The sequence below is a fragment of the Leishmania mexicana genome, chromosome 8, assembly GCF_000234665.1.
Source record: "Leishmania mexicana MHOM/GT/2001/U1103 complete genome, chromosome 8".
NCBI classification, from domain to species: Eukaryota; Euglenozoa; class Kinetoplastea; order Trypanosomatida; family Trypanosomatidae; genus Leishmania; species Leishmania mexicana.
In genome coordinates, this window is record NC_018312.1 from 844,963 (window position 1) to 871,334 (window position 26,372).

Genomic DNA, 26,372 nt, shown 5'->3' on the forward strand with positions numbered 1-26,372 from the left:
GCGCTCCACGGCAGTAACAACATGAAGGTGAGATGATGGACAGAGAGCACGTGAATCAGGTCTTTCTCTTTCTCCAGACTCCGACCAGCCAGTCACTAACGAAATCTCAAGAGAAAAAAAGGCAACCAACGAATACAGAATACGCGCAGACCTGTGAGAGGGGTCGTTGCATGCAAATGGGCGGCAGCGGGTAGAAGGATGGAGGAGGAGGAGAGGGGGTGGGGGACACGTCATCTCAGTGGCCGGCAAATCGTACTCCCCCTGTTCTTTCCTACGGTCTCTCTCTCCCTGTGCGTGTGCGCTTGTATGTGTGAAGGCCACCACACGGCATCGTCACTGCATACGCCATTGTCTAAGATCACTCTGCGTGTGCTGCACGGAGCGAGTGCCACGCCGATTCCGCATCTCCCCGGGCTTCCACGTATTACTCCCTCGGTGGTTTTCCGTTTACATGTACATATATATGTATATTTGTTAGAGGCACACATGCTTCTTCAATGCACATGAATCGACTGTCTCTTCCTTGCTTTGTCTTTTGCCACCATTCTCTTCTCTCCGTGCGGCTTCCGACGGCGCAGCGGCGGTGGACATCCCACCCACCCACACCAACTCGCGCGCACTTTTGAACCGCGGAGACGCACGCTTACAGGCAGAAACCTTTCTCTGGAAGTCAGCGAGCAGACGACAAAGCTAATAGGAGAGATAAAAAGCGGCACAACCGCAACCAGAGGCCAAGGAGCGAAGGGAGGTCTTCTGCTCGCACAAAAGCGTGCAGGCAGTCAGACAGGCAACTGTGCGTGTTCTCACCGCCACTTCCTTCGTTCGGGCCTCAACCTTCTTGGCGAATTCGTAAAAAAAGACCACTTTTCATTCACCATCGCGCTCAATGGACCGACTCGGTGCTGGCGCCGCCCTCGTGAGTGTCGGTAGTTCCACCGGTACCACGTGCCCGGCTGATGCAAAGTCTCTGAAGGCTGCAGCTGATGGTGACACCGCTAGCAGCTCACCCGACTCCCCTCCGGCAGCTGGGGAACTGCACCCTGGTGAAGAAGACGAAGCAAGTCTTGCCGACTCCTGCGACTCTGTGGGCAGGGGGGCGGACGACGACGCAGTGAGGGGCGACAACGAAGGCGATACTGAGGCTGACGACACCGGGGCAGAGGAAGATGAACTGCACCCGGAAGAGGACAAGGGAGAAGGCGACGAGGATGCTGAGGACGTGGTGAAAGACGTGGAGTATGCGGAGGAAGAGTACGAGTACGAGCCTGCCGACGCCGCCGCGGACGCATCTGCCACCACCACCTCCTCATCCAAGCCCCTCATGATCACCATAGGCACTCGTCAGTACAAGGCCTCTGCTTTTGTGAAGAATCGGGGCTTCTCTTACGTGCCGGGAAAGCTCAAGTCCAACCCGAAGGCCACCTTTGAGCCCTGCACCACCAACGCTCCACACAGCATCCTCGACTGCCAGAAGCTCCACCTTAGCAACCGCGGCGTCCTCGTACGCGATCGGTTCATTCGACTGAACATGCTTGTTGACAACCCTGGCAAACAGGCACTCCTGCACCACCCGGGGAGGTCGCTGAAAATGCGCATCTGCCGCCGTGATGTGGAGCCGCAGAAGGGCGAGACCCACAACCCAGCCACCTGCTCCGACCTGCATCTTCTGCCCGACATTGTGTTTGTCGGCATTCCCGGACTGAGGACGGCCTACTTCGAGGCTGAGCTGCGCCATAACCTTGCCTTCAGAAAGCTGAAGGAGGAGGCGTGGGAGACGCAGTGCGGGACATGGTGCCGTGGAATGCGCTCGCACGTGGTCACCACGTGCCGGTTCCTGCACTACAACCGAGGCAACAACTACACCGAGAAGCCGACTCCGCCCCACCGGCCGTTGGCTGCCATTCCCGATCTCACGCCGAGTCGCCCTCCACAGGCGACGGACTCGAACAGACGCGGCCGCGGTCGTGGACACGGCGGCCGTGGTGTTCGCGGCCGCGGAAACTACCGCGGTCGTGGGCGTGGCAGTCGTGGGGCGGCAGCAATTTCGCTTCCGGCAGCCTTCGAGAGCGGTCACGTGGTACCATCTCAGGATAGCGTCCCACAAGTGAGCTCAATCACAACCAGGGCGAGTGGCGCTGCAATTCGTGTGAAGCCTCCCCACGATGCGTTAGCTGAGACAGATTGGATGACCGACACCAGGGACGAGGGCAGCCCGATTGACTACCGGATTCTCAGCGTGCTGTTCGTGCTTCTAGGAGTTTTCGTTTTCCTACTCTCCGTGGCGCTGCGCCGGAAGAGTGATCTCGCATCGACAGCACCGTGATGCATGAGTGGTTGTGTGGGACTGGCTAGTGTCTTCCTAAGGTGCGCGCGCGCGTGTGTGGGGGGGGGGCGGAGGGCGCACGTGGCTGTGTGTGTGTGCAGCGGATGGCACACGTCCGGACGTTTAAGATTCTTTTCGTGTGTCTAATTGTAACGGTCAAGGCAGGTGATGTTAGCGCAGGTGCCACGGCGCGTGTATGCGCAGACATGCGAACACGCACGCTCATGCCCGCGCGTGCGCACAGGCGGTTCGGTGCTTCTGTTGTCGTGCTTCCGCGTAAGTCCAGCCCTTTACTGGCTGCACGTTCTTCTCTCTCTGGGCCATGCGAAGCAGCACCCTGCTGCTGACGAGGGGAGTAGCGGTGCGGCGCTGAGTCTGTATTCTTTTTTCTTTCTCTCTTGGCGACCTTGGTTGTCTTTCTGCTGTCTGCGTGCGTGTCCGTACGCGTAGGCGATTGCTCTTTAAGCGCTTAATTGCAAGTAGGAGGGGGGAGGAATGTTGCTTGCCGAGTGGTTTCCATGGACACCGTTGCTCACAGCGCGGACCAATGCAGTGCTGGCGGGCGTGAAGAAAGAAAAACGGTGACCACATTGCCGCACGCCCACTCTCGCCCAACCACCCCTTATTAACAAGTAAACCTTGCACAGCGAGAGGAAACCGCGACTCACCAAGATCAAACGTCCTTTGCAACGTGTCCGCCGACGTGTTCAAAGTCATTACTCACTCCTTGGAAGTGTGCCTTGCAAAGCGGACATGCAAGGACGGTAGAGAGGCGCCGACTCTGCAAGCCCTCACCGTCGTGCTCGTTTCGGTTTCTCCTGTTGTCCGGCTTTCCGAGCTGCGGGCGGCTCATGTGATGGTCGCGGTCGATAAATCGACCCACCCTGCCTCTTTGGCATCTCTCTTACCGCCCTGCGCACTCTTCCCGTCTCCCTCACCTTTCTTGTCGTGTGAATGCTGAACACACCCTGCATGGGTGGCGCGTCCACCACCACACTCACCTCTTTTATCCATCACTGTCCTTCGATCTGGCTTTATCTTTTCTCATTGCCGCTGCGGTTGCGGTGCCAAGTGCTTTGCCACTCCCCTTTGCTCACACACACTCGCACACAGGGTTAGCCCCTCCCCCATTCCCCCCCTCTACCCCCCCCTCTCCCCTTCCACGCCACTCCCTGTCAGCAGCCATTCTGTATTCCTTTAGCTTGCCTCTTTCGTTTAGCAGTATTTTCAACCCCTCTCCCCTCCCTTCCCCTCCCTGCTGGTACCCTCTTTCATTCGGTATTCTTCCGGACCCGTGTGCTGTGACGTACCATGGCCTTCCGCACCAAGTCTGCGCTGTGCCTGGTGGCCGTGTTCGTCGTGCTGCTGGCCACCACGGTGAGCGCGCTCTATGCCAAGCCAAGTGACATTCCGCTTCTCGGCAAGAGTTTTGTGGCAGAGACCAACTCAAAGGCGAAGGGTCAGTGGACCGCCTCGGCCGATAATGGCCATTTGGTCACCGGCAAGAGCCTCGAGGAGGTGCGCAAGCTGATGGGTGTGACCAGCATGAGCACCGAGGCTGTCCCGCCCCGCAACTTCTCCGTGGAGGAAATGCAGCAAGACCTGCCAGAGTCCTTCGACGCCAGCGAAAAGTGGCCCATGTGCGTGACGATCGGCGAGATTCGTGACCAATCGAACTGCGGCTCATGCTGGGCCATTGCCGCGGTGGAGGCTATGTCAGACCGCTACTGCACCATGTCTGGCATTCCGGACCGCCGCATATCGACCACCAACCTTCTTTCCTGCTGCTTCATATGCGGCTTTGGCTGCTACGGCGGCATTCCGGCGATGGCGTGGCTGTGGTGGGTGTGGGTTGGCGTAACGACGGAGCTCTGCCAGCCCTACCCCTTTGGCCCATGCAGCCATCACGGGAACAGCAGCAAGTACCCGCCCTGCCCGAACACCATCTACAATACCCCCAAATGCAACACCACCTGTGACAACGTCGAGATGGAGCTGGTCAAGTACAAGGGTGTCTCATCTTACTCCATCAAGGGCGAAAGGGAGCTCATGGTCGAGCTCATGAACAACGGCCCCCTGGAGGTAGCCATGCAGGTGTACGCCGACTTCGTTGCCTACAAGAGTGGGGTGTACAAGCACGTCAGTGGTGATCATCTCGGCGGGCACGCCGTGAAGCTGGTCGGCTGGGGAGTCAAAGACGGCATCCCGTACTGGAAGATTGCGAACAGCTGGAACACCGACTGGGGTGACAAAGGCTACTTCCTGATCCAGCGCGGCAACGATGAGTGCGGCATTGAGAGCAGCGGCGTTGCTGGCAAACCCGGAGAGGAGTAACCATCGGCGCGATCCAGTCCCCTTCCGCAGGGCCCTTTTGCACACCGAAAATTGTCAAGGCATTTCCGCCTACCCCCGCCTCTGTCTCTCGGCATGCACGTGTGGCTCCTGATGCTTTCTAACTGTGCTTGTTGCCTTCCTCCTCCTCCTTTTTTTTGCTTTCTGGTTTCGACGTCTTTCTGTATCAGCATCAGCGGCTCTTCCCTCCCTCTCTCTTGTAGGCAAAGGCGAACCTCCCCCACCCCCTTTTTCTTCGTTGGCGTTCTCGTGTGTGTGTGCGTGCACGCGCGCGCGTGTATGTGTGTGTGTGTGTCGTCTTCTCCCTCTCTCCTTCCCCTCGGAGGTGGGGCACACACACACACACACTCAACCCAAAGCGAAGTAAAACGGGAAAGGAGGTCGACGAACGAAAAAAAAAACAAAGAACTATGCTTCATAGACAAAACCGCGAGATGGAGACACGTCTACTTGTAGACGTACATGTATCTGTGTGTGTGCGCGCGTATCTGCGTTTTCATGGAGACGGACAACGGAGTGCACGAAGAAGAGTCACGAAAAAAAAAGGAAGAGGGACATTTGAGGGGTCTGCCCAGTTCATGGTCTTCCTCCCTCCGCCTCCTGCCGTTTCGTCCGTCATACCCATCATCACTACCGCTGCCCGCTCAGCTGTGCGCGCTTGTGCATCTACAAGCGCGCACACGTTACCCATCACAAACCCAGATATATATATATATATTCTTCTTTTTTGTAGTCTCGCATTTTTTTGTGCTTTATGTTTTGCTTTCTTTTCCCATCACCTTTTCGCTTATACCTTTTCTCGGCCCTCTTGCTCGGCTTTTCTTCTGATAGCTGAGCGAGAGATGATCCCACGAGTGCCTTATGGCGAGGCCCACACACACCTGCCCATTCAACTCCACACGCACACGGGGAGGTGGGGCTAGGTGTATGTTTGTGCTCGTGCTCGTGACACGTCGAGCAGCAGTCGCGATAGAGCTGAAAATAAGAGAGGGAGAGGGTGTGGCGAGTTCTGTGTGTGGGGGAGGAGGGGGGGGGGCGTGGCACGGAGAACGTGACGGAGTGGGCCGATACACACGCATACGCGTAGCCGAAGGAAAAGTCTTTGAGAGCCACGACTTGCTGGTGTCTTTTGTTCGATATATGTCTTTTTTTTCCTTCCTTTTTAGCGCTGTGCTCTCGCTCTCTCTCTCTCTCTGTGTGTGTGTGTGTGTCGAGCGTCTCTTTTTCTCTTCTCGGTGCAAACCTTTTCAGACCTCCATAACGCAAGCCCCTCCCCCCCCCCCTCCCCTCCCCCCCGCCGTTGTTCCTGCTTGCACAGACCTACACAACGGCACAGGCTTGCTTACCTCTCACCCTTTTTTTTTCTCGCCCCCACTTTTGTCACAGCGCCCGCTTTGCACGGAAGCCGCAGCTTATTTATTTTCCGTTTACTGTGATCAGTTTCACTTTCCGGTTTCATGTCCGTATCACAGTGCTTCTGACAATGGGGAACATCATGGCAAAAAGGCGTGTCGCAATGGTGGTGGGAGGTAGGGGAAGGGTGGGGAGGGGTCGCCCCCCTGTTACTCTTATTTTTTATCGTGCTTGAAATCTCTGCGGGTGGTGACGCGAGAAGTCCGAGGTCGCTTGCACGCTGCTGGGATTTTAGAGAGTGACAAGTGGCAGCCGTCGAGAAGACGCATCATGCTGGCTCCCGCGGGTCCAGGGACAGGACCGCGATGTGTGCGCTCTCATGATCCAACAACCCCACCCCCTCAGCTTGGATGACCTCTGGCGTCTATCCTCTCCTCTGCTCGCACAGCATGGCAGCTGCAATGCCCACACCCCTCTTGCTCCGTACAGTCTCTCCTCCCCTCTCCTCCCCTCTCTTTCTGCCGACGATACACCAGGTGAACAGAGCGAGTGTTTTGGCGCATCGCCTCACCCGTCACCACCCCGACAGAGACCGCCACCGTCAAGCATGTCAGGTGCACCGAGGTCCGGCAACAGGCGAATGCAAACGGCCTCTTGCACTGCGTGAGAGGTGCAGGGGCGGACTAGGCAGCAGAGGCACTAAACGGGCCGAAGAAGATCCTGGCAGCCCCTCTCCGCGCCGAGGAGCAGCACCAGCCGCACGAGCCCTCAAAGAGCTCTGACGACAGGTCTACCCGGCGGGTGGCCCGGAGAGGGACAGGACAGGATAATGAGATGCTCACTGGGAGTGGTAACGTGCCACGCGGGAAGACGACACGCCGCGGAGCTGCATTTTCCCCTGCTAGAGTGCGCATGCTAACGCAACTCTGTTGCACGTGCACACAGACAGGCACTTTGCCGGGTTGATGGTCCCCGGTCACGTGTATACGATGCGCACGGCGAGAGTGCACCCAGCTGACACACTGTCTCCAGGAACGTTCAGGTGCAGAAGCGGAAAGACTGATCCCTCGTTATCAGACTCTGGTGGTGGGGGGATTCCCTCACTGCCACGCAGCTGTGCCAGACTGCGGTCCTCGGGCTAGAACACACGGAGGCGCTGACTATGGAGGGGGGGGGGTCATTTCGAGGCCGCAGTGCCACAGAAGAAAGAAGCGTGCCGAACGAAACGTGGATAAGCGGGAATGTGTGCGAGTGCGGTGGATAGCGCGAGCGAGTCGCCGGGCGACGCACGACCAGCAGGAGGGAGCATATGTGTTCATTCTCTCGCCCCGTCCCAGCATGCGTGGGTGCGGAGGTGGCATGCAAAGGCGATCGGCGACTCTTCTTTGTTCTGATCCCCTTTCGATCCCGGAGCCGAAAAAATGAATAAATGAGAAACGGCACGCTCGAAAGAGCGCAGTAGCGGCGCGTACACACGCACATGTACGCTGCGCATCCACCTAAAGGGGAAACGAACGCCCCGCGCACGCGAGCATTTCACTCTCATGGCGTAGCCACGAGGTGTAGCAGAGAGGCGGCAGACGCCTGGTGACTATGCCTTGATTCTCCATATCTGTTCGCTCTTGGTGCAGAGGGCAAGGCGGACTGAGGTGAGGTTGCTGGCGAAAGGAGGTACTTCGGCCACCGAGATACTTCCCTGCGGTTGCGGGAATCATTGATGACGTCAGCATCTGTCTGCTCACTTTGCTCTCTCCACCCTTCCTCTCTCCCGACTGCTATCACCCTCGTGCCGTTTTTTTTTATGAATATCAACAGCATCAGCGTATTATCCTTGCGTGCGTCCACGTCCAACGTGGACGTGATCAACCAGAGAACGGGCAGAGCAGGGCAACGCAGCGACGTTTGCCAGCTGCAGCAGTCGGCGGGGTCTCTTTGCTCATGATTCTTTTTCCTTTGGCGTAGCATTGTCGTCTCCAGCTCTGCTTCCACTCGCTCTACAGGCGTCATAGCACATCCATAGAGGCAGCTTCCTCCCTCCTCCGGACATCCGCACAGACTCCTTGACGCTGCCCCTGCAACGCAACTCCTTTCTTTTCGATCGAAAGAACGAGGTGCCGATACCGCAAGACGCCCAAGCCGAATTCATGCAAGACCGCGGGCGGGCCAAACGTCTCGCGGAAGACTTCATTCGAGGCGGACACACGTACACCCACACACACACACACACACACGAACTCCCCTCTCCTAAAGTAAAGGACACCGTCTCCAACCAGCCAGCATAAGCGAGCGCCTCAGCGCAGTGCACACTGCAGACGTGCTCGCCTCCAGAGACACGCGTGCGTGCTGTGGCGTGTCCACACAGGCACACAGAACGGCTTTCTGCGCGGCAGCAGCAGAGGGACGGTAAGGACGTTGACACGGCGTATCACCCGAGAAGGGGAATAACGCTAGCGGAAATTTGTCTTCGGTTTTGTGCTTTCAATCATCATGTTCAGCGCTTCTTCCTCTCCGGCACTACCAGTTACGCTGGGACACGGCTACGCTGCAGCGGTGCGGCAGACTTCCCCAACCAGTGCTGTGAGGCACTCGATCAGCCGCACTGCCGTTGTCGGCGCGGCTGCGGTGGCCCTTGGCGTGTCTGCAGTCCTTGGTGGCTCTCTTCTTTATGTGTCTTTGCACCGTGCGGAGAGTGCAGCGTCTGAGGCGGGCATCGGCTCGTCGTGGTGGTCGCGTGTTGCGCAACGTCTGCGGATCTGCAGCTGTGACAATGAGGAGGGAGACGACGCCTTCGCCACCGGCAAAGGCGCAGAAAAGTTGTTCGACGAAGAGAGGATCAAGGCACGGCAGAAGCTTCCGCGCGGCAAGGCGAAGGCCGCGGCACCCAGTCGCGCATCCACTGCCATCATCACCGCTGGTGCTGGTGCCGCCGCTGCCACGGTTTCGGCTGCTTTACCGAAACTTGCGGGCTCAGCGCGACCGGTCTCGGAGGCAAAAGAGGCGCTCACCATGCTGACCAACACCGAGGAGATTCGGGAACGAGAGCAGTACATTAAATTGGTGCGGGCACTTCTGCAGCGTGAGGCGGGCATTGCGTACGATGACGACGACGACAGCTCCACCAGCTCAGACTCCACAGATGTATCGTTGAATTATCACCTGGCCACCGCGATGGAAGGGAACGCGCGGGATGAACTGCTGATGGCATTTTCCGCCTACGGCGACTTCAGCGACGGCGCCGTCTACGGCAGCTCGATCCAGGGTGGCGGCGACGAGAATGCCGCGGACTTGCAGCTGAACATCATGATCAAGACCCTCGAGTATCTGGACATGTCGAATGAGCGCGAGAAGCTGCGAAGTCGCCGCATTGCCATGTACCGCGAGGCCGGCCACGCCACACCGGTCTCCTCCATTGACGCAGCCGAGGGGGGTAGGGATGGCGGTGAGCTCGACGAAGACGGAGATGTAGTGGAGGACCCTATGGACCTTCAACTCGCCGCTCGCTACGCTGCTGCCCATTACGGACTGACCAGACCCATGGACGAGCGGGATGACGATGAGGGGGATGGGGGAGAATACCCGAGCGCCATGGAGCGGCAGGCACAGCGCTTCCAGTCGACGCTGCTGCGCTCATCCAAGATGAAGATGTCGGCGGACGACCGAATGAACACCGATGACTCGGTCCTGGATCGCATTCTCGGTGAGGGTCTCGCGATGCGGGCGAGTCCTGCCATGCCGGGCACTGCGCGCAACGGGTACGCCGCCATGCTGACTGATCGTGCCGACATGATGGAGGACGGATGGGAGGCCGAGGATGACGACGAGGAGGTGGAGCTCATGGCGTACCTGCAGCAGGCGGACAACGCCCAGCACTTCTACTCACGTGAGGAAATGCGACGTGCCAGGCGCGACCCGGCGAGCGACATCCGCATTGTCGGGATGGATGACAATGCTTTCGGCGAGGACGACACGGAGAGTGAGTGGGAGGACGAGGCGGGCGACGAAGACGGGGAGGACGATGCCGAGGTGGATGAAGAGGACGACCTCGCCGCTGCCGTGCCGTGGAGCCGCCGCGACAAGCGGGAATTTGAGAGGGAGCTGTTCTCGCGCGTCCGCCACTTGGCGAAGAGCTTCGCCCTCACGAACGCCATGGCAGAGCGGGAGGTGTCAAAAGAGGACGCCCGGAAGCAGGCGGCACGGGAGCAGCGACGTCAGCATGGCGCTCAGTCTAGTGCGAAGGCCGCAGTCGACCTTGCCCCTGTCGCCGCGGCGGACGACCTCGCGGAAGGCACTGAGGAGTGGGAAGACGAGGCAGACTGGGAGGACGCGTAACGGTGCGAGCTTGGAGGCGTCGCCCCCTCATGCCGCACAAATTCTACCGCCCAAACGCCCAATGCTTGTCCCTTTTCCTTTCGCGATTTTCGCAGACATTAACCACGATGAAAGGTGCCGCATTCACATCATTCATAACACACACACACACACGCACACACACACCTCCCTTCCTCACCGTCGAAAAAAAAAATCAACGAATCAACAACGGCAGGCCAAGCGGAGCACACACGGGGAATAGACCCGCATTCTATGTGTAGCGTAGCGGCAGGGAGAGGGGGACTGAGTGCATCGGAGGCGAAGCGCGGCGTAGCGCGAGCACTGCCGCACGGGAGCGCAGCACAGACGATGCTGCCCTTTCTTCACCTTCGTGATCGTTACATGTGATAGCGGAAAGGAGGGCGGGGAGTCGAGGCGAGGGGGGGGTGACGGTGATGCGGCGCTTCTCATGATGTATCATCAACTGAAATGCCCCCAAATCTCTTCAACGTAAGCGTGTGCTTCTCACGCTGTCTTCTGGTCGACACGGCTGTGCCTTGGCACTGAAGGACGCGGCTACTCGCGTTTGCCTGCTGCGTTGTCTTTCGCCTTGACGTTCGCACACTTTCTCCACATTGCACCAACACCGCTGCAAGGCGACTAAGGAGAAGACAGCACAGGACGATTTTTCTCTGCGCACATAAAGGGACTGTGCCCCCTCTGCCTCTGCGCGCGAGTAGCACTCCTTGCAGCGTTCAAGCCTCATAGAAGTAAAGCCTTTGCCTTCGCTCAAAGACGCCCTCCATAGATCGGTGGACGAAGCGCGTTCCCGCCGGCAGACTCACCCAACCGCATACATACAGCCGAGGCATACATCAACGTCGCCGTCGCTCTCATCCAACGAGTCGCGGTCGGGCACATACATTCTACTCCTAAACGACACACCGTGCTGCTCGAGTGCGCGGACCTAGGACACCCCCCTCCCTCCCTCTGCTACTTCCCACAATGCTGACGTCGACGGAGGAGGCCTACACAGAGTACCTGGAGCGTCGGATGGTGGCGGGCGGCGTGGATGCCGCCATCGTGCGCGTGACACTACAGCAGATGGGCTTCGATGAAAAGACAATAGCAGCCATGATGGGGGACACCGGTGCCTACTCTTTGCCCTTCTCCATGACCAGCAGCGCCTCCTCCACCACGTCCACGTCGATCTCCTCAGTCAAGAAGCCGAGTCGAGCGTCCGGGTTCTCCGCCGCCACCTCCACCCCCTCGGCTCCATCAGAGATGGGGGATACGGCTCAGTTCCACCGTGTCGTCACCACGCCCGTTCAGTCCGATGCTGACACCCCCACCGCTGCTTCTGCGACTGCCACTCAGCTGACTCCAGCGCCTCCTTCGATCGTTCATGAGAGCAAGAACAGTGTAAGCGACGCAAATCATCCGTACACATCGTCTCTCTCTTCCATGGCTGCTGCCGCCGGTGCTGCTCCGTCACCCCCTTCCTCCACTGCTTCGTTGTCTGCGCCATCGCGCACCTTGGCCGCAGGCACCGTTGCAGGGGCAGCGGAGGGTTTTGATGTCGACCACCACTCTGGTGCGGTGCTCTCTTCGCGGAGCCATGCTGAATCATCTGTGCGTGGGACGGACGTGAAACAGGACTGTGCGGTCACTCTTGCCTCTGGTACATCGTCGTCCACACCTTCTGAGCCTGTGGCTGTGTCAGCTGAAGAGCACGCTCCGCTCACTGCCGCCGAGCGCAACATTCTCGCAGGGTGGATGCGCGAGTACCACGCACTCATGCTATCCCCAGCACTGCCGCGCCGAGCGCCACGCTCACGCGCCGACGCGACATCTTCCTCGACGGCGCTTTTATTGCGAAAGGAGACGCCATTCGACGAGTTTCATGCTCTCCCATCCGCAGCCGCATGCTGCGTGTGCAACGAGAGCGACGAGCACGGTGACGCCGGTGACGCCGGTGCCGCCTTGCACGACGGGAGTGCTGCGCCGCCACTGCAACGGTGGAGCGAAGGCGCCGCTCGCGTGCCGAGAAAGGTGGAAGACAGCGTCTCTTCTGTCGCCGGCAGCGATGGAGCGACATCCTCTAACTGCTCCGCTTTCGCCCGCACCGAAGGTGAACATCCTCCCTACTTCAGCGAGGTGCTGCGCCAGGACGGCGCGATCGTTGGAGGGAAGGCTCAGGGTGGAGTTGCAGACCCGTTTTCTGCGCGCCACTATCGCTCAGCGTCTCAACCGCTCTATCGGGCTGCTCGCAGTGCCGTACCGTCACCCATTCGGCGCGCTGTCCCCAAAGCGAAATCGTCCGTGTTTGTTCCAACATGTGGCATAGGTGTTCCTCGTTTCGCCGCCGGATGTGTCCGCTGCAACTTCGACGTGGCGCAGTGCCGGCACCCGTATCGAGAGGCACAGAATGTGCGCATCGTGCGTGCGTCTCACGTTGCCGTGACGAATAATGGGGGGTACAATCACCGTAGGATTGCCCAGTCGTGCTGTCAAGCTCGCCAGGTCGACGCGGCTCGACAAGCCCAGCAAACGGCTCGGGCGCAGCCCACGAGCGGCCGCCTTGCTCCCGTCATGCACGCCCCTGTCGGAATGACGGTGCAGCCGAGAGCCGGGCTGGCAAGTGGGCGGCAGATGAGCACGCTGCCGGTCAAGGCCATGACGGACCGGGTAAAGTTGGCGCAATATTACCGGTATCAGTGGGAGGAGCAGGAACGACGCTCTAGTGCTGCAGGGAGAGGCGCCGCATGGGATGCCCGATACGCGCTGCTAAGTTGCGCGGGCTGGACTGGGTAGGCACACCTCCTGCTTTATGTGAGCTGCCCACTCGTTTCCTGAGTTTAGTGGTGGTGTTGGGGCCGTCAAGACTGGAAATATGGAGCGAGATGGAAGCGCATAACGCGCCACCCTTTTCCCGGAGTCATTCATCGGCACACACACACACACACACATAGACAATCGGTAGAAGGGGTCTAGTTCTCTTTTGTATTTCTTCGCTCTGCTCCTCGTACACATGCGCGCGCAAACACACTCACACACACCATACCGGGAGGGTGGAGGTAAGGAAGATGAAGGGTGAGGGTGGTGGTGGTGGGGCTCTTTGAGGCTACTCTGCCGCTGTTCGCTGGATCGTCTACGTGCACAGGCGGGGATGCAGGAGCACAGGCACTACAGAGGCTTTCGCGGGCTCGCACTGCACCTCATTTTTGTTCCGCGTGAGCTCTTGGACAGCCTTCACACTCACTCCCACGTGTTTGTGTTTCTTCTTTCACCCCCGCTGCGATCACAGAAAAGTATGCACTCGCGCGAACGTGTGCGTGTGTGCGGAGTTTTGTACGCGGGGCGACTTGGATGACCTTCCTCGCGAGAGCCCTGCTCTTCTTACCGTCATCCCCTCCCATACCCTACACGGACAATGATGGATACCCTAACCCCGCAAGTATGTGGGCCCACACAGCGCATCTGCCCGTCTCGCTATCGTTGGGGCATTTTCGAGCAGCATTGGCCACCTCGCTTCTGACGGCCCAATCCGCCGCTCTCCATGCCATCAGGATGTCTCGAGTGCTCAATCTCGCGCCGCGATGCTCCGTGTCACATCGTACTGCTGCAGCACGGACATCTGCACTGCGTGAGGTCCAACAAACCAGCGTGTGGAGGATCCCTAACCGAGACTGCGCCACCCCCCGCCTTCTGACCTCTGTTGGCCCGTGCGCTCTATTCTGAGCTCCTTCTTCCATTGTCGTGCCTGTGCGTCTGCACGTTTTTCCCCCTCCCTTTCGCGCAACACTGACTGCAGAACGGCGGCGGCGTAGCTCAACACAGGTCAAATCTTCTCTTCTACCGTCGCCCGTGGCATTATTCAGCAAAAAGCGCGCGCGCGTGGGTGTTGTTGCGCTTGACTGGGAAGAAACAGAAGGGCATCTGCGGAGAGACAGAGGAGAACAGAAAACTGAAGCTCGCGTGTGTTTCACACGTACTCTCTGCCTCTGCACAAGTCCCGACTTCCCTCTGTTGACGGCGCCTGCGTATGTGTTGCAGCATCATACCAATAACTCCACGCACGTACACTTCTGCGCAGATACTTAGATACACACACAGACACACGTACTCCCTCTCGCTTGACGACACGAAGTAACGGCGGCGGACTGCGCGGACGAGAGAGGCAACAACTGATACCGCCATCGAATTTGGCACGTTATTAGAAACCCTCAAGGGGAGCGGGACGGGTTGCCGACAGCACCAGTGCGTTGCTAAACCACAATAGAGGCAGAAGCCGCACGGACTTGATTTCAGCCGCCTGCGTGCTTCTCGTCATCACAGTGACGTGCGCGCGAACTGAGGAACTCCCCTAGGTTGAACTGTATCTGCGTAACTGTGGCAAATCTTCGTTATGTCGTTCGGCGGCTTTGGGACGGGGACAGGCGCTGGCGGTTTCGGAGCAAAGCCGGCAACGGCGACTGGCTTCGGCGCAACTCCATCGACGGGGGCTGGGATTGGCGCAGCAGCTCCTGCGAGCGGCGGTCGCGGCTTCGGAGGCTTTGGCACCGCCGCTACAGCGAACGCGGCCACCGCAACGACTGGCGGCTTTGGCGTTGCAGGGGCAACGGGATTCGGTGCAAAACCCGGCTTTGGCACTGCTCCTGCTGCTGGCGGGTTTGGGGCTGCTCCTGCCCCTGCCGGCGGCTTTGGTGCGGGCGGAGGGCTCGGCACCGGTGTTGCGATTGGAGGCACGAGCGGCTTTGGTTCCACAGCCACCTCCGGTCTCGGTGCCGGCCGCGGTTGTGGCTTTGGCATGACGGGCGGGTTCGGGAGCACGGCTGCTCCTGCTGCCCCGCCCGCACCGACGGCTCAGCAGTACCCATACCCGGGTATTAAGGGTCCCGGCAATGCGACCAGCTGGGCACGCGACATTGACTTTTCTCAAGTGACGGAGCAGGTCCGCTTCGAGGCACTACCGCAGCCGCTGCAGCAGCACCTGATGGAGCTGCGGAGTTTCATGCACGCCGAGCGGAACGCGGCCAAGAAGGTGTATTTGTACTTCAATGAGTCTGATGGCGCGGATTCGGCTGCCGCTGCGACAGCCAACGGCGTCGCCGGGAGCTCTGCCGCCACCGCGTCTTCCTCCAGTTATCGCAAACTCCTTGCCCAGATGGCAGCGCTGAAGGGTGGCGGCAACCGTGCCGTCGATCTTGTTGCGGTGCACTGCAACCATCATGAAGGGCAAGCTCGTCGTCAGCTGCAGCGGCTCGAGAAGTTGGAGGCCAGCATCCGCGACTACGAGCGGCACGTGTGGGAGCCGTTGCTGGAGCAAGGGCTGCCGTCATCGCTGGCCGGCAGTGGAATGAACCTCCGCGGCGGCGCATATCGTCCCGCCGCGAGCAACGGTGCCGCCTCTCCTTTTGTGTCTTTGGTCGAGGAGTTGAGCCGTCGCATGGACCACGTTAGCAGCGCTCTCACTGAGTTGGAGGCCACACTGGTACCGCCAGGTCGTCCTCTGCGCGGCGCCGGCGTGAGTGGTCGTCACGGTCACCACAACGGCAGCGCCATCCCGAACGACACAATTGCTCAGATCAACGCCGCCCTCTTGTACGAGTTGAACCAACTACGGGATTCCTCCTGTGTGGCCGCGCATCTGCACGGTCGCACCGACATTGCCCGCGAATTCTTCACGCGCCAGTACGGACAAGCGGAGGCGGACGTGCTCTTCGCCGATACCGAACAACAGCGCAACGGCATGGCTCTTTTCCGTCGGGCATCGCCGTCGACGTACTTTGACATTCCTCCGCTCCCACAGCAGCCGCAGCTGCCCGCTGCGACACCGGCTGCGGTGACCACCACGAGCGGCGCTGCACCGATCACCGGGTTTGGGGCAGGCGCCACCTCTGCGCTTGGTGGAGGTTTCGGCGCAACATCCGGTGGTGGCCTCTTCGGGGCATCCTCCACCGCTGGCACAGCTGGAAAGGCGACGACTGGAGGATTCGGTGCTCCTGCAACGGCTGCGGCCGCACCCGCAGGCGGTGGTGCGGTAGTTGGCGTTGGCTTTGGCGTGGCTGCACCAGCCGCACCAGCTGCTACAGGCTTCGGTGCCGCAGCAGGTGGAACAACATCGACTTCAGCGACGGGCGGGTTTGGCGCCGCTCCAGCGGCAGGTCTGGCCCCGGCCACTGGCGGTTTCGGGGCAGCACCAGCGACTGGGGGCTTTGGGGTTGCTTTAGCTTCTGCCACTGCTGCACCGGCTGCTACTGGTGCTCTCCCCTCGGCGCCATCCATGGTCCCTGCGGCCCCTGGTGCTGCGCCGACTGCCTTCAACTTGGGCGGTGGCCCTGAAGCTACTGGGACTGGCTTTGGGATGGCACCGGGCAAGTCTGGGGCTGGGGACTCTGACGATCGCCCATCTCAGCGGACCCGTTAATAAGCGAATTATGCGTGCTGTTGTGTGTGGTAGTGCGTTGCCCCCTCCCTCATGTGCGCATGTGCGGGAGATGCGTGACAAGGCGGGAGGAGGTTGGGGCTGGGAAGCCTGTAAGTGCAGTGTGTGCCGAGGGATGGTGACAGTGGTAAGCAAGAACGGAAGGGCAGGAAAGATGGGAGGGCCATGGACAGAGCCGCATGCCCTCGCTTCAGCACCGTCGGATCGTCTGGCACCTCTCAGAGGCAGCCGCATTCATGCGTGACGGAGACGCAACGCCCGCATCGAGCAAAGTTCTTCACTCGAACTCGAACAAGCGAGGTGGCACTATGGCACATGCCTTTGCACACACGCACGGGGGCGACTCAGCAGAATAGGAGTGTGCGAGAGGAGGCACCGTCGGTGTCGGCGTTGTTGCCTTTCCTCGTGTGTGTGTGTGTGTCTTTTCTACAACACGCTCCTCTTCCTATCATCTGCCACACCTCAGGTCTGCGTTGCCTCTCGCGCGAATGCATACACCCGCACGCACCCTCATTAGGGATCACACGAGGCACGGAAGCGGGGGACGCTCTTGCCCAGTCACAGACCCGCAACTCTCACCGCCACCGTCTTCCGGCGATGAGCGTGTGCGTGGGCAGGAGGCGGACCTTCTCCCATTTGTGTTCACCCCCCAGCCCACACGACACGTGCACGCTCGCCTTGCTTCCTCCTGTTTCTTCTGGCGTACTTGCACGCATGTACCCCTTGCAGGCACCTCTCCCTCCGCATCCTTCACACGTATGCACCACGCGCATACCTTGACCAGGAACATTAACCACAAACGCACGCACGGAGAGAATCTGTGAGGTGTGCTTGAATAGAAGCACCCACAAAACCGCAGCACTGGGCATCTTCGAGACGAGCATGCTTCATCGCAGCCGACTTTTACGAGGGCCCGCCGTCACCGCTGCTGCATCGATCTCGGTTTGCTTCAAGGGCCTGGGAACGTACGACTACCCTTCCTCTTTCACGTGGCCTCCATCGCTGGAGGATGACGGTGATGAGCGAGGGCATGGTGTTTCGCGCCCTCCAGTGGCGCATTCAGAGCCTCCGCGAGGCAATGCTGGCAGCGCTGAGTACAACAGCCATCGTCGCTCGCCGTTTTCTGTGCTGCGCAGCCGGCAGTGTCGTGTGGGCCAGTGTGCTTCAGGAGTGTTACCCGCCTCCCACAACACGGCGGCGGCGCCCTGCGCCGGCGGCAGCAGTCACGGGCTAGTCGCGTGCGGGCATCGCCTGTGCTGCTGCAGTGCGCTCTTCTACCCAGCGCTGTCTCCCTGCTCGTCCTCGTCCTCTGCGCCGCCATCGACGTCTGCCCCGCCGTCGTCTGCGGAGGAGGGCATGTGGCGGGTGCGGGACGACTTTCTGTGGGCGCTGAAGCTCGCAGATGTTGAGCAACTGCTGCGCACCACCATCGGTGAGGAACTGTATGGACGGTTGTTGGGCGTCAGGGGAACGAAGGCGACGGTCGTTCTGACGTGCAACGACCTCCTGACGGCGGCAAAAGAACATGCGGAAGCCTCCAGTGCAGAGGGAGCTTTGGCTGCGTCAGGTGCATCACTTCCCGCTACGATCCCATACGTGGCGCGCCTGCTGCTGAATGCAGATGAGGACAACCGTATCAAGTGGCTGCAGGAGGAGTCCACCGCGATGGAGCACCGCGACTACTACGCACGTGCGCCGTCGCTGCGTGCTTTGTTTGTCATGTGGTTGGCACAGCCGCAACAGCAGCGCGTGCGCGCGGCCGCCGTGAAGGGTGGCTGTGGCGGCACTGCCGCAGGTGATTTGTCCCATGGTGACACTGCCGACGCAGATCGGCGGCTCGGCACGGCGTCTACGGCGCGGACGCCGACGTTTCGTATCCCGCCTCCGACAATGGAGGACATCCAGCACATCCTCAGGCGCATGGAGGAGCGGCGTGTCGAGGTGACGATGGCCGACATTTCTGCTATCGCTGCGTTCGGTGCGGCTTCGGCTGGGACAGGAACGTCGATCCCCTCTGACGAGTTTTGGGGAGCGATTGTGCGCCATCTGCAGCCTCTAAAGCTCTCTCAGGCGCTGAAGGCCTACGCATCGACGCTGTCTCCGCCCGTGAACGACGGCGCCGTGTCGTGCGATGAGGCGCTTGTCTTGCTACATGTGCTTATTCTTTCGTTGCTACTACGCTACACCTCTGTCGCGAATGCAGAGGTGCCGCCCGCGTCCACGGCACCGCCGCCGTCGGCGTGGACCTCGTCCTCCGGCGTTTCTTCCACCCCAGACCCTGCCAACTCAAAACTACTGGCGCCCATGGCCGCCTTCGAAGCGGCGAGTGAGGTAATTCAGCTGCGCAGGTGCCTTGCACCGTCACGCGAGGGCGATGAGGCCGCAACTCGTGGATCGGCCCACATACCCACGCCTCCCTCCACCGTCTACGAAGCCCTTCTGAAGCTGTGCGACGAAGTGCTGAAGCACGTGTACGGGCTGGCCGAGCGGTGGCAGCTTTCGGCGACAAGCCCGCATCTACCGGCGTTGACGACGTGGTTTCTGCGAGAGATGGTGACGAGTGCGGCGTGCGAGTTGCACTTCAAGCGCCTTGTGGACCGAAGCATCACGGAGGCGCTGATTGCACTGGAGAAGAGCGGTCTCGTGAACCGGTCCTCGATGAACCTCCAGGTGGTGGTGCGTCAGGTGTTGCCGTTGGTGGAGAACTGTGGCAGTGAGGACCTGTGCACATTGGTGCTGACCGACGTCGTGTCCGCCCTTGAAGAGAAGGCCCGGCGGGACCCGCGCGCCTTCACTCAGGAGGACATGCTCTATTTGGCAGAGCTGGGAGCTAAGTTGTTCGTCAGCGGCTCGGCTGACAGCACGGCTGGCAGCTACGGCCTCTTCGACCAGACGGCACGAGGTCAGATGGAGGAGCTGCACGTGATGGACGGGAGCCCGTGGGCTCTGTGCGTCTCGTCGTACCGCTCCCTGAAAGAGATGATGCAGGGTATTATCCGCGACCAGCGGCGACTGAAGCAGCAGGTGCAGGAGCAGCTCCGGCAGCTTTCTAGTTCCAGCACCCTCTCTGCTGTGATGACGGGAAGCGCCGAGGCGCAAGGCCGCCATCACGCTCGGCTGGATGGCAACGGTGCCCCCCTCTCCTCCCCCTCCTCACCCCCAGCCTCTGAGGCTAGCTCTGTTGCCCGCGGTGATGCTGCTGTCCGCCTCGGCGCCATCAGTGCTGCCTCTGAGGCAGCAGGCGAGGACGACTTCACTAGAGCAGAGGCCGCTGCTCCTTGTGATGGCGCCTCCGCCTCAGCTCCAGCTGGGCCGCCGCGGATCTCTGTGTCACCGATGCTGCGGCAGCGCTTCCTCATACTGATTGAAGAGCTGGTCAAGGCACAGGTGGCTGAGAGCTCAAACGACTCCGAGCGGCCGATTGTGGTGAGCACCGAGCTCTTCTCCTTCGTGACGCAGCATGTACCGGTGCCGAACATACAAGACGAATACCGCCGCAAGATTTTTCTGCTCGTGAACGTGGCCGAGGCCCCAGAGACAACACGCCGCCGGCTTGCTGAGCGCAGGGAGAAGCGACGGGCCTCTGCAGATGGCAAGGACTACAGGAGACACCGGCGTCGGCGCGTCAGAGGCGACACCAGCGCCAGCGGCGCAGCTGAGGAGGAGCTGGAGGCAGCCGACAAGGACGCGCATGCGGGACCAGGGCCGGAGAAGGCAGACGTGGGCGACGACCCGCACGGCGGCGCAAACGATATACCCGCGGAGCTGCGCTTTCTCGTCAGCTCCCTCCCGCTCACGCTGTCGCCGTGGGCGAGTGTCATGATCTTGCGCGAGGTGCTAGCCGAGTCTGCCGGTCGAAACCCTCGGTACACGTACGTGCTCAACGCAGCCATTGACCTACAGTTGCCGATGTCCACCACGCGGTCTCGCATTGCGACGACGCTGAATATGTGGCGCTTCCTCAACACACAAGCACACAAGCTGAGCCTGAAGGAGAGCGTCATGATGAAGCAGCGGTGCGCGTGGAACTTGCCCATGTCGTATGTGCTGTCCTCGTACTGGTCCCTCCTCACATGGCTGTTCCTGGCGAGCATCATTATGCTCAACGTGGTTGGGATCGACTTTGAGTCGCAGCTTGTCGCGAACTCGCTCTTCAGGATGTTTGCACCGTGGGAGGAGATTTGCGCGCCGCAGATCCCCGTGGACGACGGGGACACGTGGAGCACGCAGGCGGCGGCCGACCTGGCGTCAGACTACTTCGAGCAGGCCGAGATCGCCGATCGGCGTCGCGAGGGACATCGGCTCAGCAGCACCGACGTGTTTCTCTCTTCGGCTTCCTACTTGATCCTCGGCTACGATGACCAACGGCGGCCGATGACGGTCATCCCAATCGGCAGTGACTGCACCGCACCAGCCGAGGAGCGAATCGCTGAGGAGTACGCTGCGGCAACGGCGGTGCTGCGCGAGCTATCGCTGCACGCTCCGTTCCCCTTCTTTGTCGACATCGAGCGGCCGCTGCCGATGGAGTACGTCGAGAAGCGCATCGCGGAGCGCATTCGGCGTGTGTCCTTCAACAATACGTGGTTCCTGCCGCGCATGATCATTCGCACGTTCCCGCTTGGCCGCCAGTACACGGAGCACAAGCTTGTGCTCCACACCTGCACGCAAGCGAACCTCACGCGGCGCCGAATCACATTCTTGTTGTATATGCACGACGGCGTCCCTGTCACCCCGCAGTTCATTCAAGAGCTAAACGACAGCTTTCTCTCCCGGCACGCGAACTTGGTGCTGGTGGTGCACGAGTCCAGCCTTCTCAAGGGCGGGACTACACCTGAAGCTCTCGCCAAGGTCGGTCGGTCAAGTACCGTTCGCGGCCCTTCAGCAACCATCGCGTCTGCGGCGGCTGAGATGATAGACGCCGTGCTGCCTAGTGATCTCAGGGACTCCCCTTCACCTTCTGCAGCTGCGTCAGCGGCGCACCACATGCGTGTGCTGCCGTACTGCCGGCAGTACTACTCCAGAAGCGGCAGCGTCATTGCTGGTCTTCAGCGCGTGGCAGGCGGAGAGCAGCCGGAGGGCGGTGGCTGCACAGCAGAAGGGAGCTGGTGGGTGCTTACGCTGAGGTCGGTGCGCCAGCTGTGGGAAGGGTTGCAGGCGGCATCGGGCGCCACCTCCTCCGCCTCCACCGTAGCAAAGTCGACGGCCCACCTGCCGCTCTTCGCGTCGACTTTCAGCAGCCACCGCGCCTCTCTCCACCGCACCAGAGAGCGGCAGTGCAAGGAGGCCGAGGAGGTGACTGCTGCTGCCGAGCAGAAGCAGAGCAGCGACAGCCGCATGTCCGCAGCTGCGCCGTTGGTGAACTGGTGGTGGCGCACGCTCTCCGGCGTGACCTCGGCGACAATTCGGATGGTGCACGTTGACCGCATCGGCGTGTGGGGAGAGGAGGCGGAGCGCGACGACGAGGCTGCACGCAAAAGTGGCACCACGAGTGCCACCGATGAGCCGGCGCCACATGCGTGGGCGGCCGCAGATGAAGCAGCAACAGACACGGTAGCGACAAGAGCCGCGGCTGATACTGTGGACGCGAAGGCAGGCAAAGGTGGCGTGTCTGTTTCTTTCACTGCCCTGCGCCGCCTCATGTCGGAGGTGTGAGCCCCCGTGTCCATCAGCAGGGGTAGGGCCAGCAGGGACACCGCTGGTGGCAGCACCACGCCTCCTGCCGCGAGCGACACGGCACCGACGCACTTTGCCTCCTCGGAGCAATTTTCCAACGCACATGGGATTCCTCTTGAGCGGCAATGACGCGTCCCGTGCCTACGCCTTGGAAGTGGCGGACAGCACATCGCGCAACAGCACTGGCTCAGGCTCCCCACCTGTTGCAGGTCCCACCGCTCCAGTGACAGCACTAGGGCAGACCTTCGCCTTTAATGCGTCGAAGAGTGGCAGCACCTCACCACTCTTCTTGTCACGGCCTGTGCCAGCCTTCCGGCCTTTTCCGCCGACAACCTCAACCTCCTCGACACCGTCGTGCTTGCAATCTGCTGCGCTGCCGCTGCTGCAGCGGCCTCTCTACTCCAACTCGGAGCGTTCCGTAAATGCACCCCAAGCAGGCGAGTAAAGACCAAATGTCGGGCGAGATGCTGGTGTAGCTGGGTCGCGCCCCTCGCGCCTCTTCGTGAATCGCATTGGGAGGGAGGAGGGGACGGAGAAGGGTGGCGACGGCGCAATGATGCGAATGTGCACACTCAAATCTGTTTCTTTGTCTGTCTCTCTCTGTGTGTGTGTACGGAAGAAATGTAGTGCGAGGGCGACGGAGCGAAGGGCCAGTGAAGTGGCATCGAGCTTTTTGCTTTTTGCTGTGGGCGGATACGGGTGAGAGTGGGCGCGTGGAACACTCGCGTCTCGACGTCACGCTTTGAAGTTTCTGTGCTATGCTGCGGACGGAATCAGTGTGCGTGCCAGCAACAACCCCACGAGGCCGATATAGAATGGAAAATCACCGACGCGTGGAGACGCAAGGGTGGGCGAGCAAGAGAGTTGGAGTTCCGTGTGCTTGTGTGCGTGTGTGTGGTGACGCGCGTGCGCAAGAAAGTGGCATGTATGCATTCAGGCGGGTACCCACATAGACCAGCGCACTGCTCATCTCCACTTTCTTCTTGCTGCCTCATCTTCATCCCAGTGATGGCAGCATCATCCTGACGCTGAGCACACACACAGACACACACACATATGCATATATACATATACGAACCAAAGAGGTGAGAGATGAGAGGGAGTCAGCTGTCCGAGCACACATCTCCGTCAAGGGAGCATACGCCCAACCGTCATCCCCCCTCCTCCTCCTCCCCTGGACTCAGGTCTGGCATACACTCACACTTCTCACTTGCTCTCTCTCTATCTCGGTGCTTCACTCTTTTCTGTATTGCGCGTGGTCATCGTGCCTGCCCTTCCATTTTTGGTTGTTGCTGCTGCGTATGTTTCCGTCTCCCTCGGCGATGTTGCTGATGCCTATTCGCCCTACACACACACACACACACACATCCACCATACGCGCGGACCTGCGCGCACGCTCAGTCTGTTTCCGCTCCTTCATCTTTCCCTACCTCCCTCTGCAGGCGTGACTGCCCTTCTCTCTCTAGGCAAACATAGACCTATACTTACCACCCAACTCCTCATTCGCTCACCTTCCCCCCTTCTCTGTGCGTGCGTGTGCAGCATCGTGTGCAGGTCCGTCCTCCTCTCTTCTCTCCGGTGCTTCACAGTGATCACCAAAAGAAAACGGCAGTGCTGGAGAAGCCGTGAGCACCGTCATAGACAACACATTCTTGCTTGTGCACACACACACACACAGACAGACAGACACGCACACCCAACTGTCTACGGACACAACAGTCGAAATCAACCAGGAAAGGCACCACCTTTCTCGACCGCCTGCTTTCGGCACCTTGCCGCTACTGGTCATACCCGGAAACTGGTGGCTGCCCCAGGGCTGACCGCCTTTTTCGCTTTTTGTTGGGGCTTGTCTTATTTCGTGCCTTGACTGTGTGCATACGGTCATCTCGCTCCGCCTACACTATCCCGCCCCGCCTCCTCCTCCTCCCCATCCACCCATCTCAAGCATGGCGAGGATTGGTGAACTGGACGCCTACATCCAGAGCGGTGCTGCGGTCGACGATGCCACGCTTGATCAATGGATTCAAATGAGTGACATCTCAAATGCAAACGGGTTCTACATGGGCGATGCCGCCGTCGTCAGCGAGGCTGTGCGCCGCGTCTCTCGCGTCGTCGTGGCGCAGTACTTGAACAACGCTGATGTAAAGGCCGTGCCGCTGCGCCGCAAGACGAAGTTCTGCTTGCTGCTGAACAACTTCTCCCTCTACAAGCCGGTGCGGTCGGTGGTGTTTGAGTGCTTGGAGGACATGACGAGTATCTTCGAGAAGTCCATCAAAGACGAGGGTACGATGCCGTTTGACTCAGAGCTAGGCCGCATGTCGGAGCACGTGCTAGTGCTGCTGATGCGCGTGATGGACTACAAACTGAAGGCTGCGGCCGTACACGAGTTTGCAGAGCACAACACGCAGTTTGCGATTCAGCTACTGCTGGCTATCTTACTGAAGGAGCCTCCGTACGAGTTCGAGCTGCGGTGCAACTGCATTAGCGGCCTACTAGGCTTCACCCAGCCGCAGGCTTTCTTCGGGGCTGGGGAGATGATCGAGGAGCACAGCTGCAACAAGTTCACGGAAAAGGTGGACTTTATGCTGAACCTGATGCTGCGTCTGCAGGCGATCCAGGTCGTGAGCGACGTGCTCGGCGACGCCATTGCAAGCTCGGACACGGTACCGCTGTTGACCCAGAACGCCGTGAACAACACGATGCAGACCATCATGAACATCTTCAAGTTCTCCTCGAAGGAGTCGACACAGTGGCGTCAGCACATCCTTCTCTCCACGACGTTACTCGACGGGACGGTGATGATGTATGTGCAGTCGCTGGCCTCAAATCTGCATGAGACGATGACCGCCCGGGCGCCGCGCGTCGCTGGCCACTTGTTGCACTCCCTCAGCCTATCTTTCCTCTTCGGCGCCTTCGCAGCGTACCACATGGAGGAGGCGAGCCAGGAGTTGCGCATCTTCTGCACCTTTTTCCACGATCTCTTCCAACTGTCGATCCGCCCCATCGTGGCGGATGCGCGTGTGTCGGGACAAATGATGGTTATGTACATCAACCTCCTCCACTTCATGTGCAACGTCGATGCCATGGCCGAAAAGCCCAGCTATCCGATGGACGGCCTGCTGCCCGAGTTGTCGAGCGCGGCGTTGCAAGCGACCGTTGAGGCTTTCCTGAAGAAGGAGGTGGGCGGCTGTGGGCTGCCTTTCACGGAGGCGTGGTATCGACAGTTCCGTCGTGTCACGGCTGACACCCTCATTGCACAGGATTCGACCACGTTTCAGTGGATCGACAGCTGCTTCCTTGCCATGATATCACAACTGACCACACAGCAGGTGCCGGTGGCCGCACCGGCTGCTCCGGCTGGTGGCGCGCGTCTGCTGAGCGAGATACCGCCGCTGAGGCCGAAGAGGACGAACAAGATCTCTATCGACAAGGCGGCCGCGCCGATCCGGCACAAGGTGAATCCGAGTACGAAGCAGGACAATGTCGAGGGCGTGGATGCCGACCTGCTGTGCGCGCTGACTGGCGCCGTCATGAAGAACCCTGTCTCCTCGCCGTACGGGCAGACATACGAAAAGGAGGCCATCATGAACTGGCTGGAGCAGAACGGCTCCGTCTGCCCCATCACCGGACGTCCTTTGACGGCCGCCCAACTGAGCCCAAACACGGCTGTGGCGACGAAGATCATGCAGCAGATAGTGCGTCAGACCATGGCAACGCAACTGGTGGCCGAGGACGACATGTACAAATTCTGATGAAGGCGTCCAGGCGGAACAGCCTCAGATCAAGGCCCGCTCTCGTGTTCAGCGCGGCCCTTTTCCCCGCTTGTCTTTCCGTCTCGTGTTCCCCGCCCGCTCCACCACACACGTGTAGGTGCCTGAAGCGTCTATCGATAGCGTCAGGAGTTTGGGCACACGC

At 60.1% G+C, this 26,372-nt stretch overlaps 7 protein-coding genes across 7 annotated transcripts; all 7 read left to right on the top strand.

Annotated features, from left to right (window-relative positions):
• Nucleotides 1-886: 886 nt before the first annotated feature.
• On the top strand, nucleotides 887-2,323 carry LMXM_08_29_0830 (conserved hypothetical protein; the record flags this gene model as incomplete). Its single annotated transcript, XM_003872429.1, has 1 exon — nucleotides 887-2,323. The coding sequence occupies one exon, from the start codon at nucleotides 887-889 to the stop codon at nucleotides 2,321-2,323; it is 1,437 nt and encodes a 478-aa protein (XP_003872478.1).
• Nucleotides 2,324-3,634: 1,311 nt separating this feature from the next.
• LMXM_08_29_0820 (CPC cysteine peptidase, Clan CA, family C1,Cathepsin B-like) lies at nucleotides 3,635-4,657 on the top strand (the record flags this gene model as incomplete). Its single annotated transcript, XM_003872430.1, has 1 exon — nucleotides 3,635-4,657. The coding sequence occupies one exon, from the start codon at nucleotides 3,635-3,637 to the stop codon at nucleotides 4,655-4,657; it is 1,023 nt and encodes a 340-aa protein (XP_003872479.1).
• A 3,858-nt stretch (nucleotides 4,658-8,515) lies between these two features.
• On the top strand, nucleotides 8,516-10,357 carry LMXM_08_29_0810 (conserved hypothetical protein; the record flags this gene model as incomplete). The annotated part of the gene is made up of 1 exon (XM_003872431.1): nucleotides 8,516-10,357. The coding sequence occupies one exon, from the start codon at nucleotides 8,516-8,518 to the stop codon at nucleotides 10,355-10,357; it is 1,842 nt and encodes a 613-aa protein (XP_003872480.1).
• A 984-nt stretch (nucleotides 10,358-11,341) lies between these two features.
• Nucleotides 11,342-13,150, top strand: LMXM_08_29_0805 (conserved hypothetical protein; the record flags this gene model as incomplete). The annotated part of the gene is made up of 1 exon (XM_003872432.1): nucleotides 11,342-13,150. One exon carries the CDS (start codon nucleotides 11,342-11,344, stop codon nucleotides 13,148-13,150), a length of 1,809 nt encoding a protein of 602 aa, XP_003872481.1.
• A 1,594-nt stretch (nucleotides 13,151-14,744) lies between these two features.
• On the top strand, nucleotides 14,745-16,766 carry LMXM_08_29_0800 (conserved hypothetical protein; the record flags this gene model as incomplete). Its single annotated transcript, XM_003872433.1, has 1 exon — nucleotides 14,745-16,766. One exon carries the CDS (start codon nucleotides 14,745-14,747, stop codon nucleotides 16,764-16,766), a length of 2,022 nt encoding a protein of 673 aa, XP_003872482.1.
• A 900-nt stretch (nucleotides 16,767-17,666) lies between these two features.
• On the top strand, nucleotides 17,667-22,436 carry LMXM_08_29_0790 (conserved hypothetical protein; the record flags this gene model as incomplete). Its single annotated transcript, XM_003872434.1, has 1 exon — nucleotides 17,667-22,436. The coding sequence occupies one exon, from the start codon at nucleotides 17,667-17,669 to the stop codon at nucleotides 22,434-22,436; it is 4,770 nt and encodes a 1,589-aa protein (XP_003872483.1).
• A 1,967-nt stretch (nucleotides 22,437-24,403) lies between these two features.
• LMXM_08_29_0780 (putative U-box domain protein) lies at nucleotides 24,404-26,209 on the top strand (the record flags this gene model as incomplete). The annotated part of the gene is made up of 1 exon (XM_003872435.1): nucleotides 24,404-26,209. The coding sequence occupies one exon, from the start codon at nucleotides 24,404-24,406 to the stop codon at nucleotides 26,207-26,209; it is 1,806 nt and encodes a 601-aa protein (XP_003872484.1).
• Between the last annotated feature and the right edge of the window lie 163 nt (nucleotides 26,210-26,372).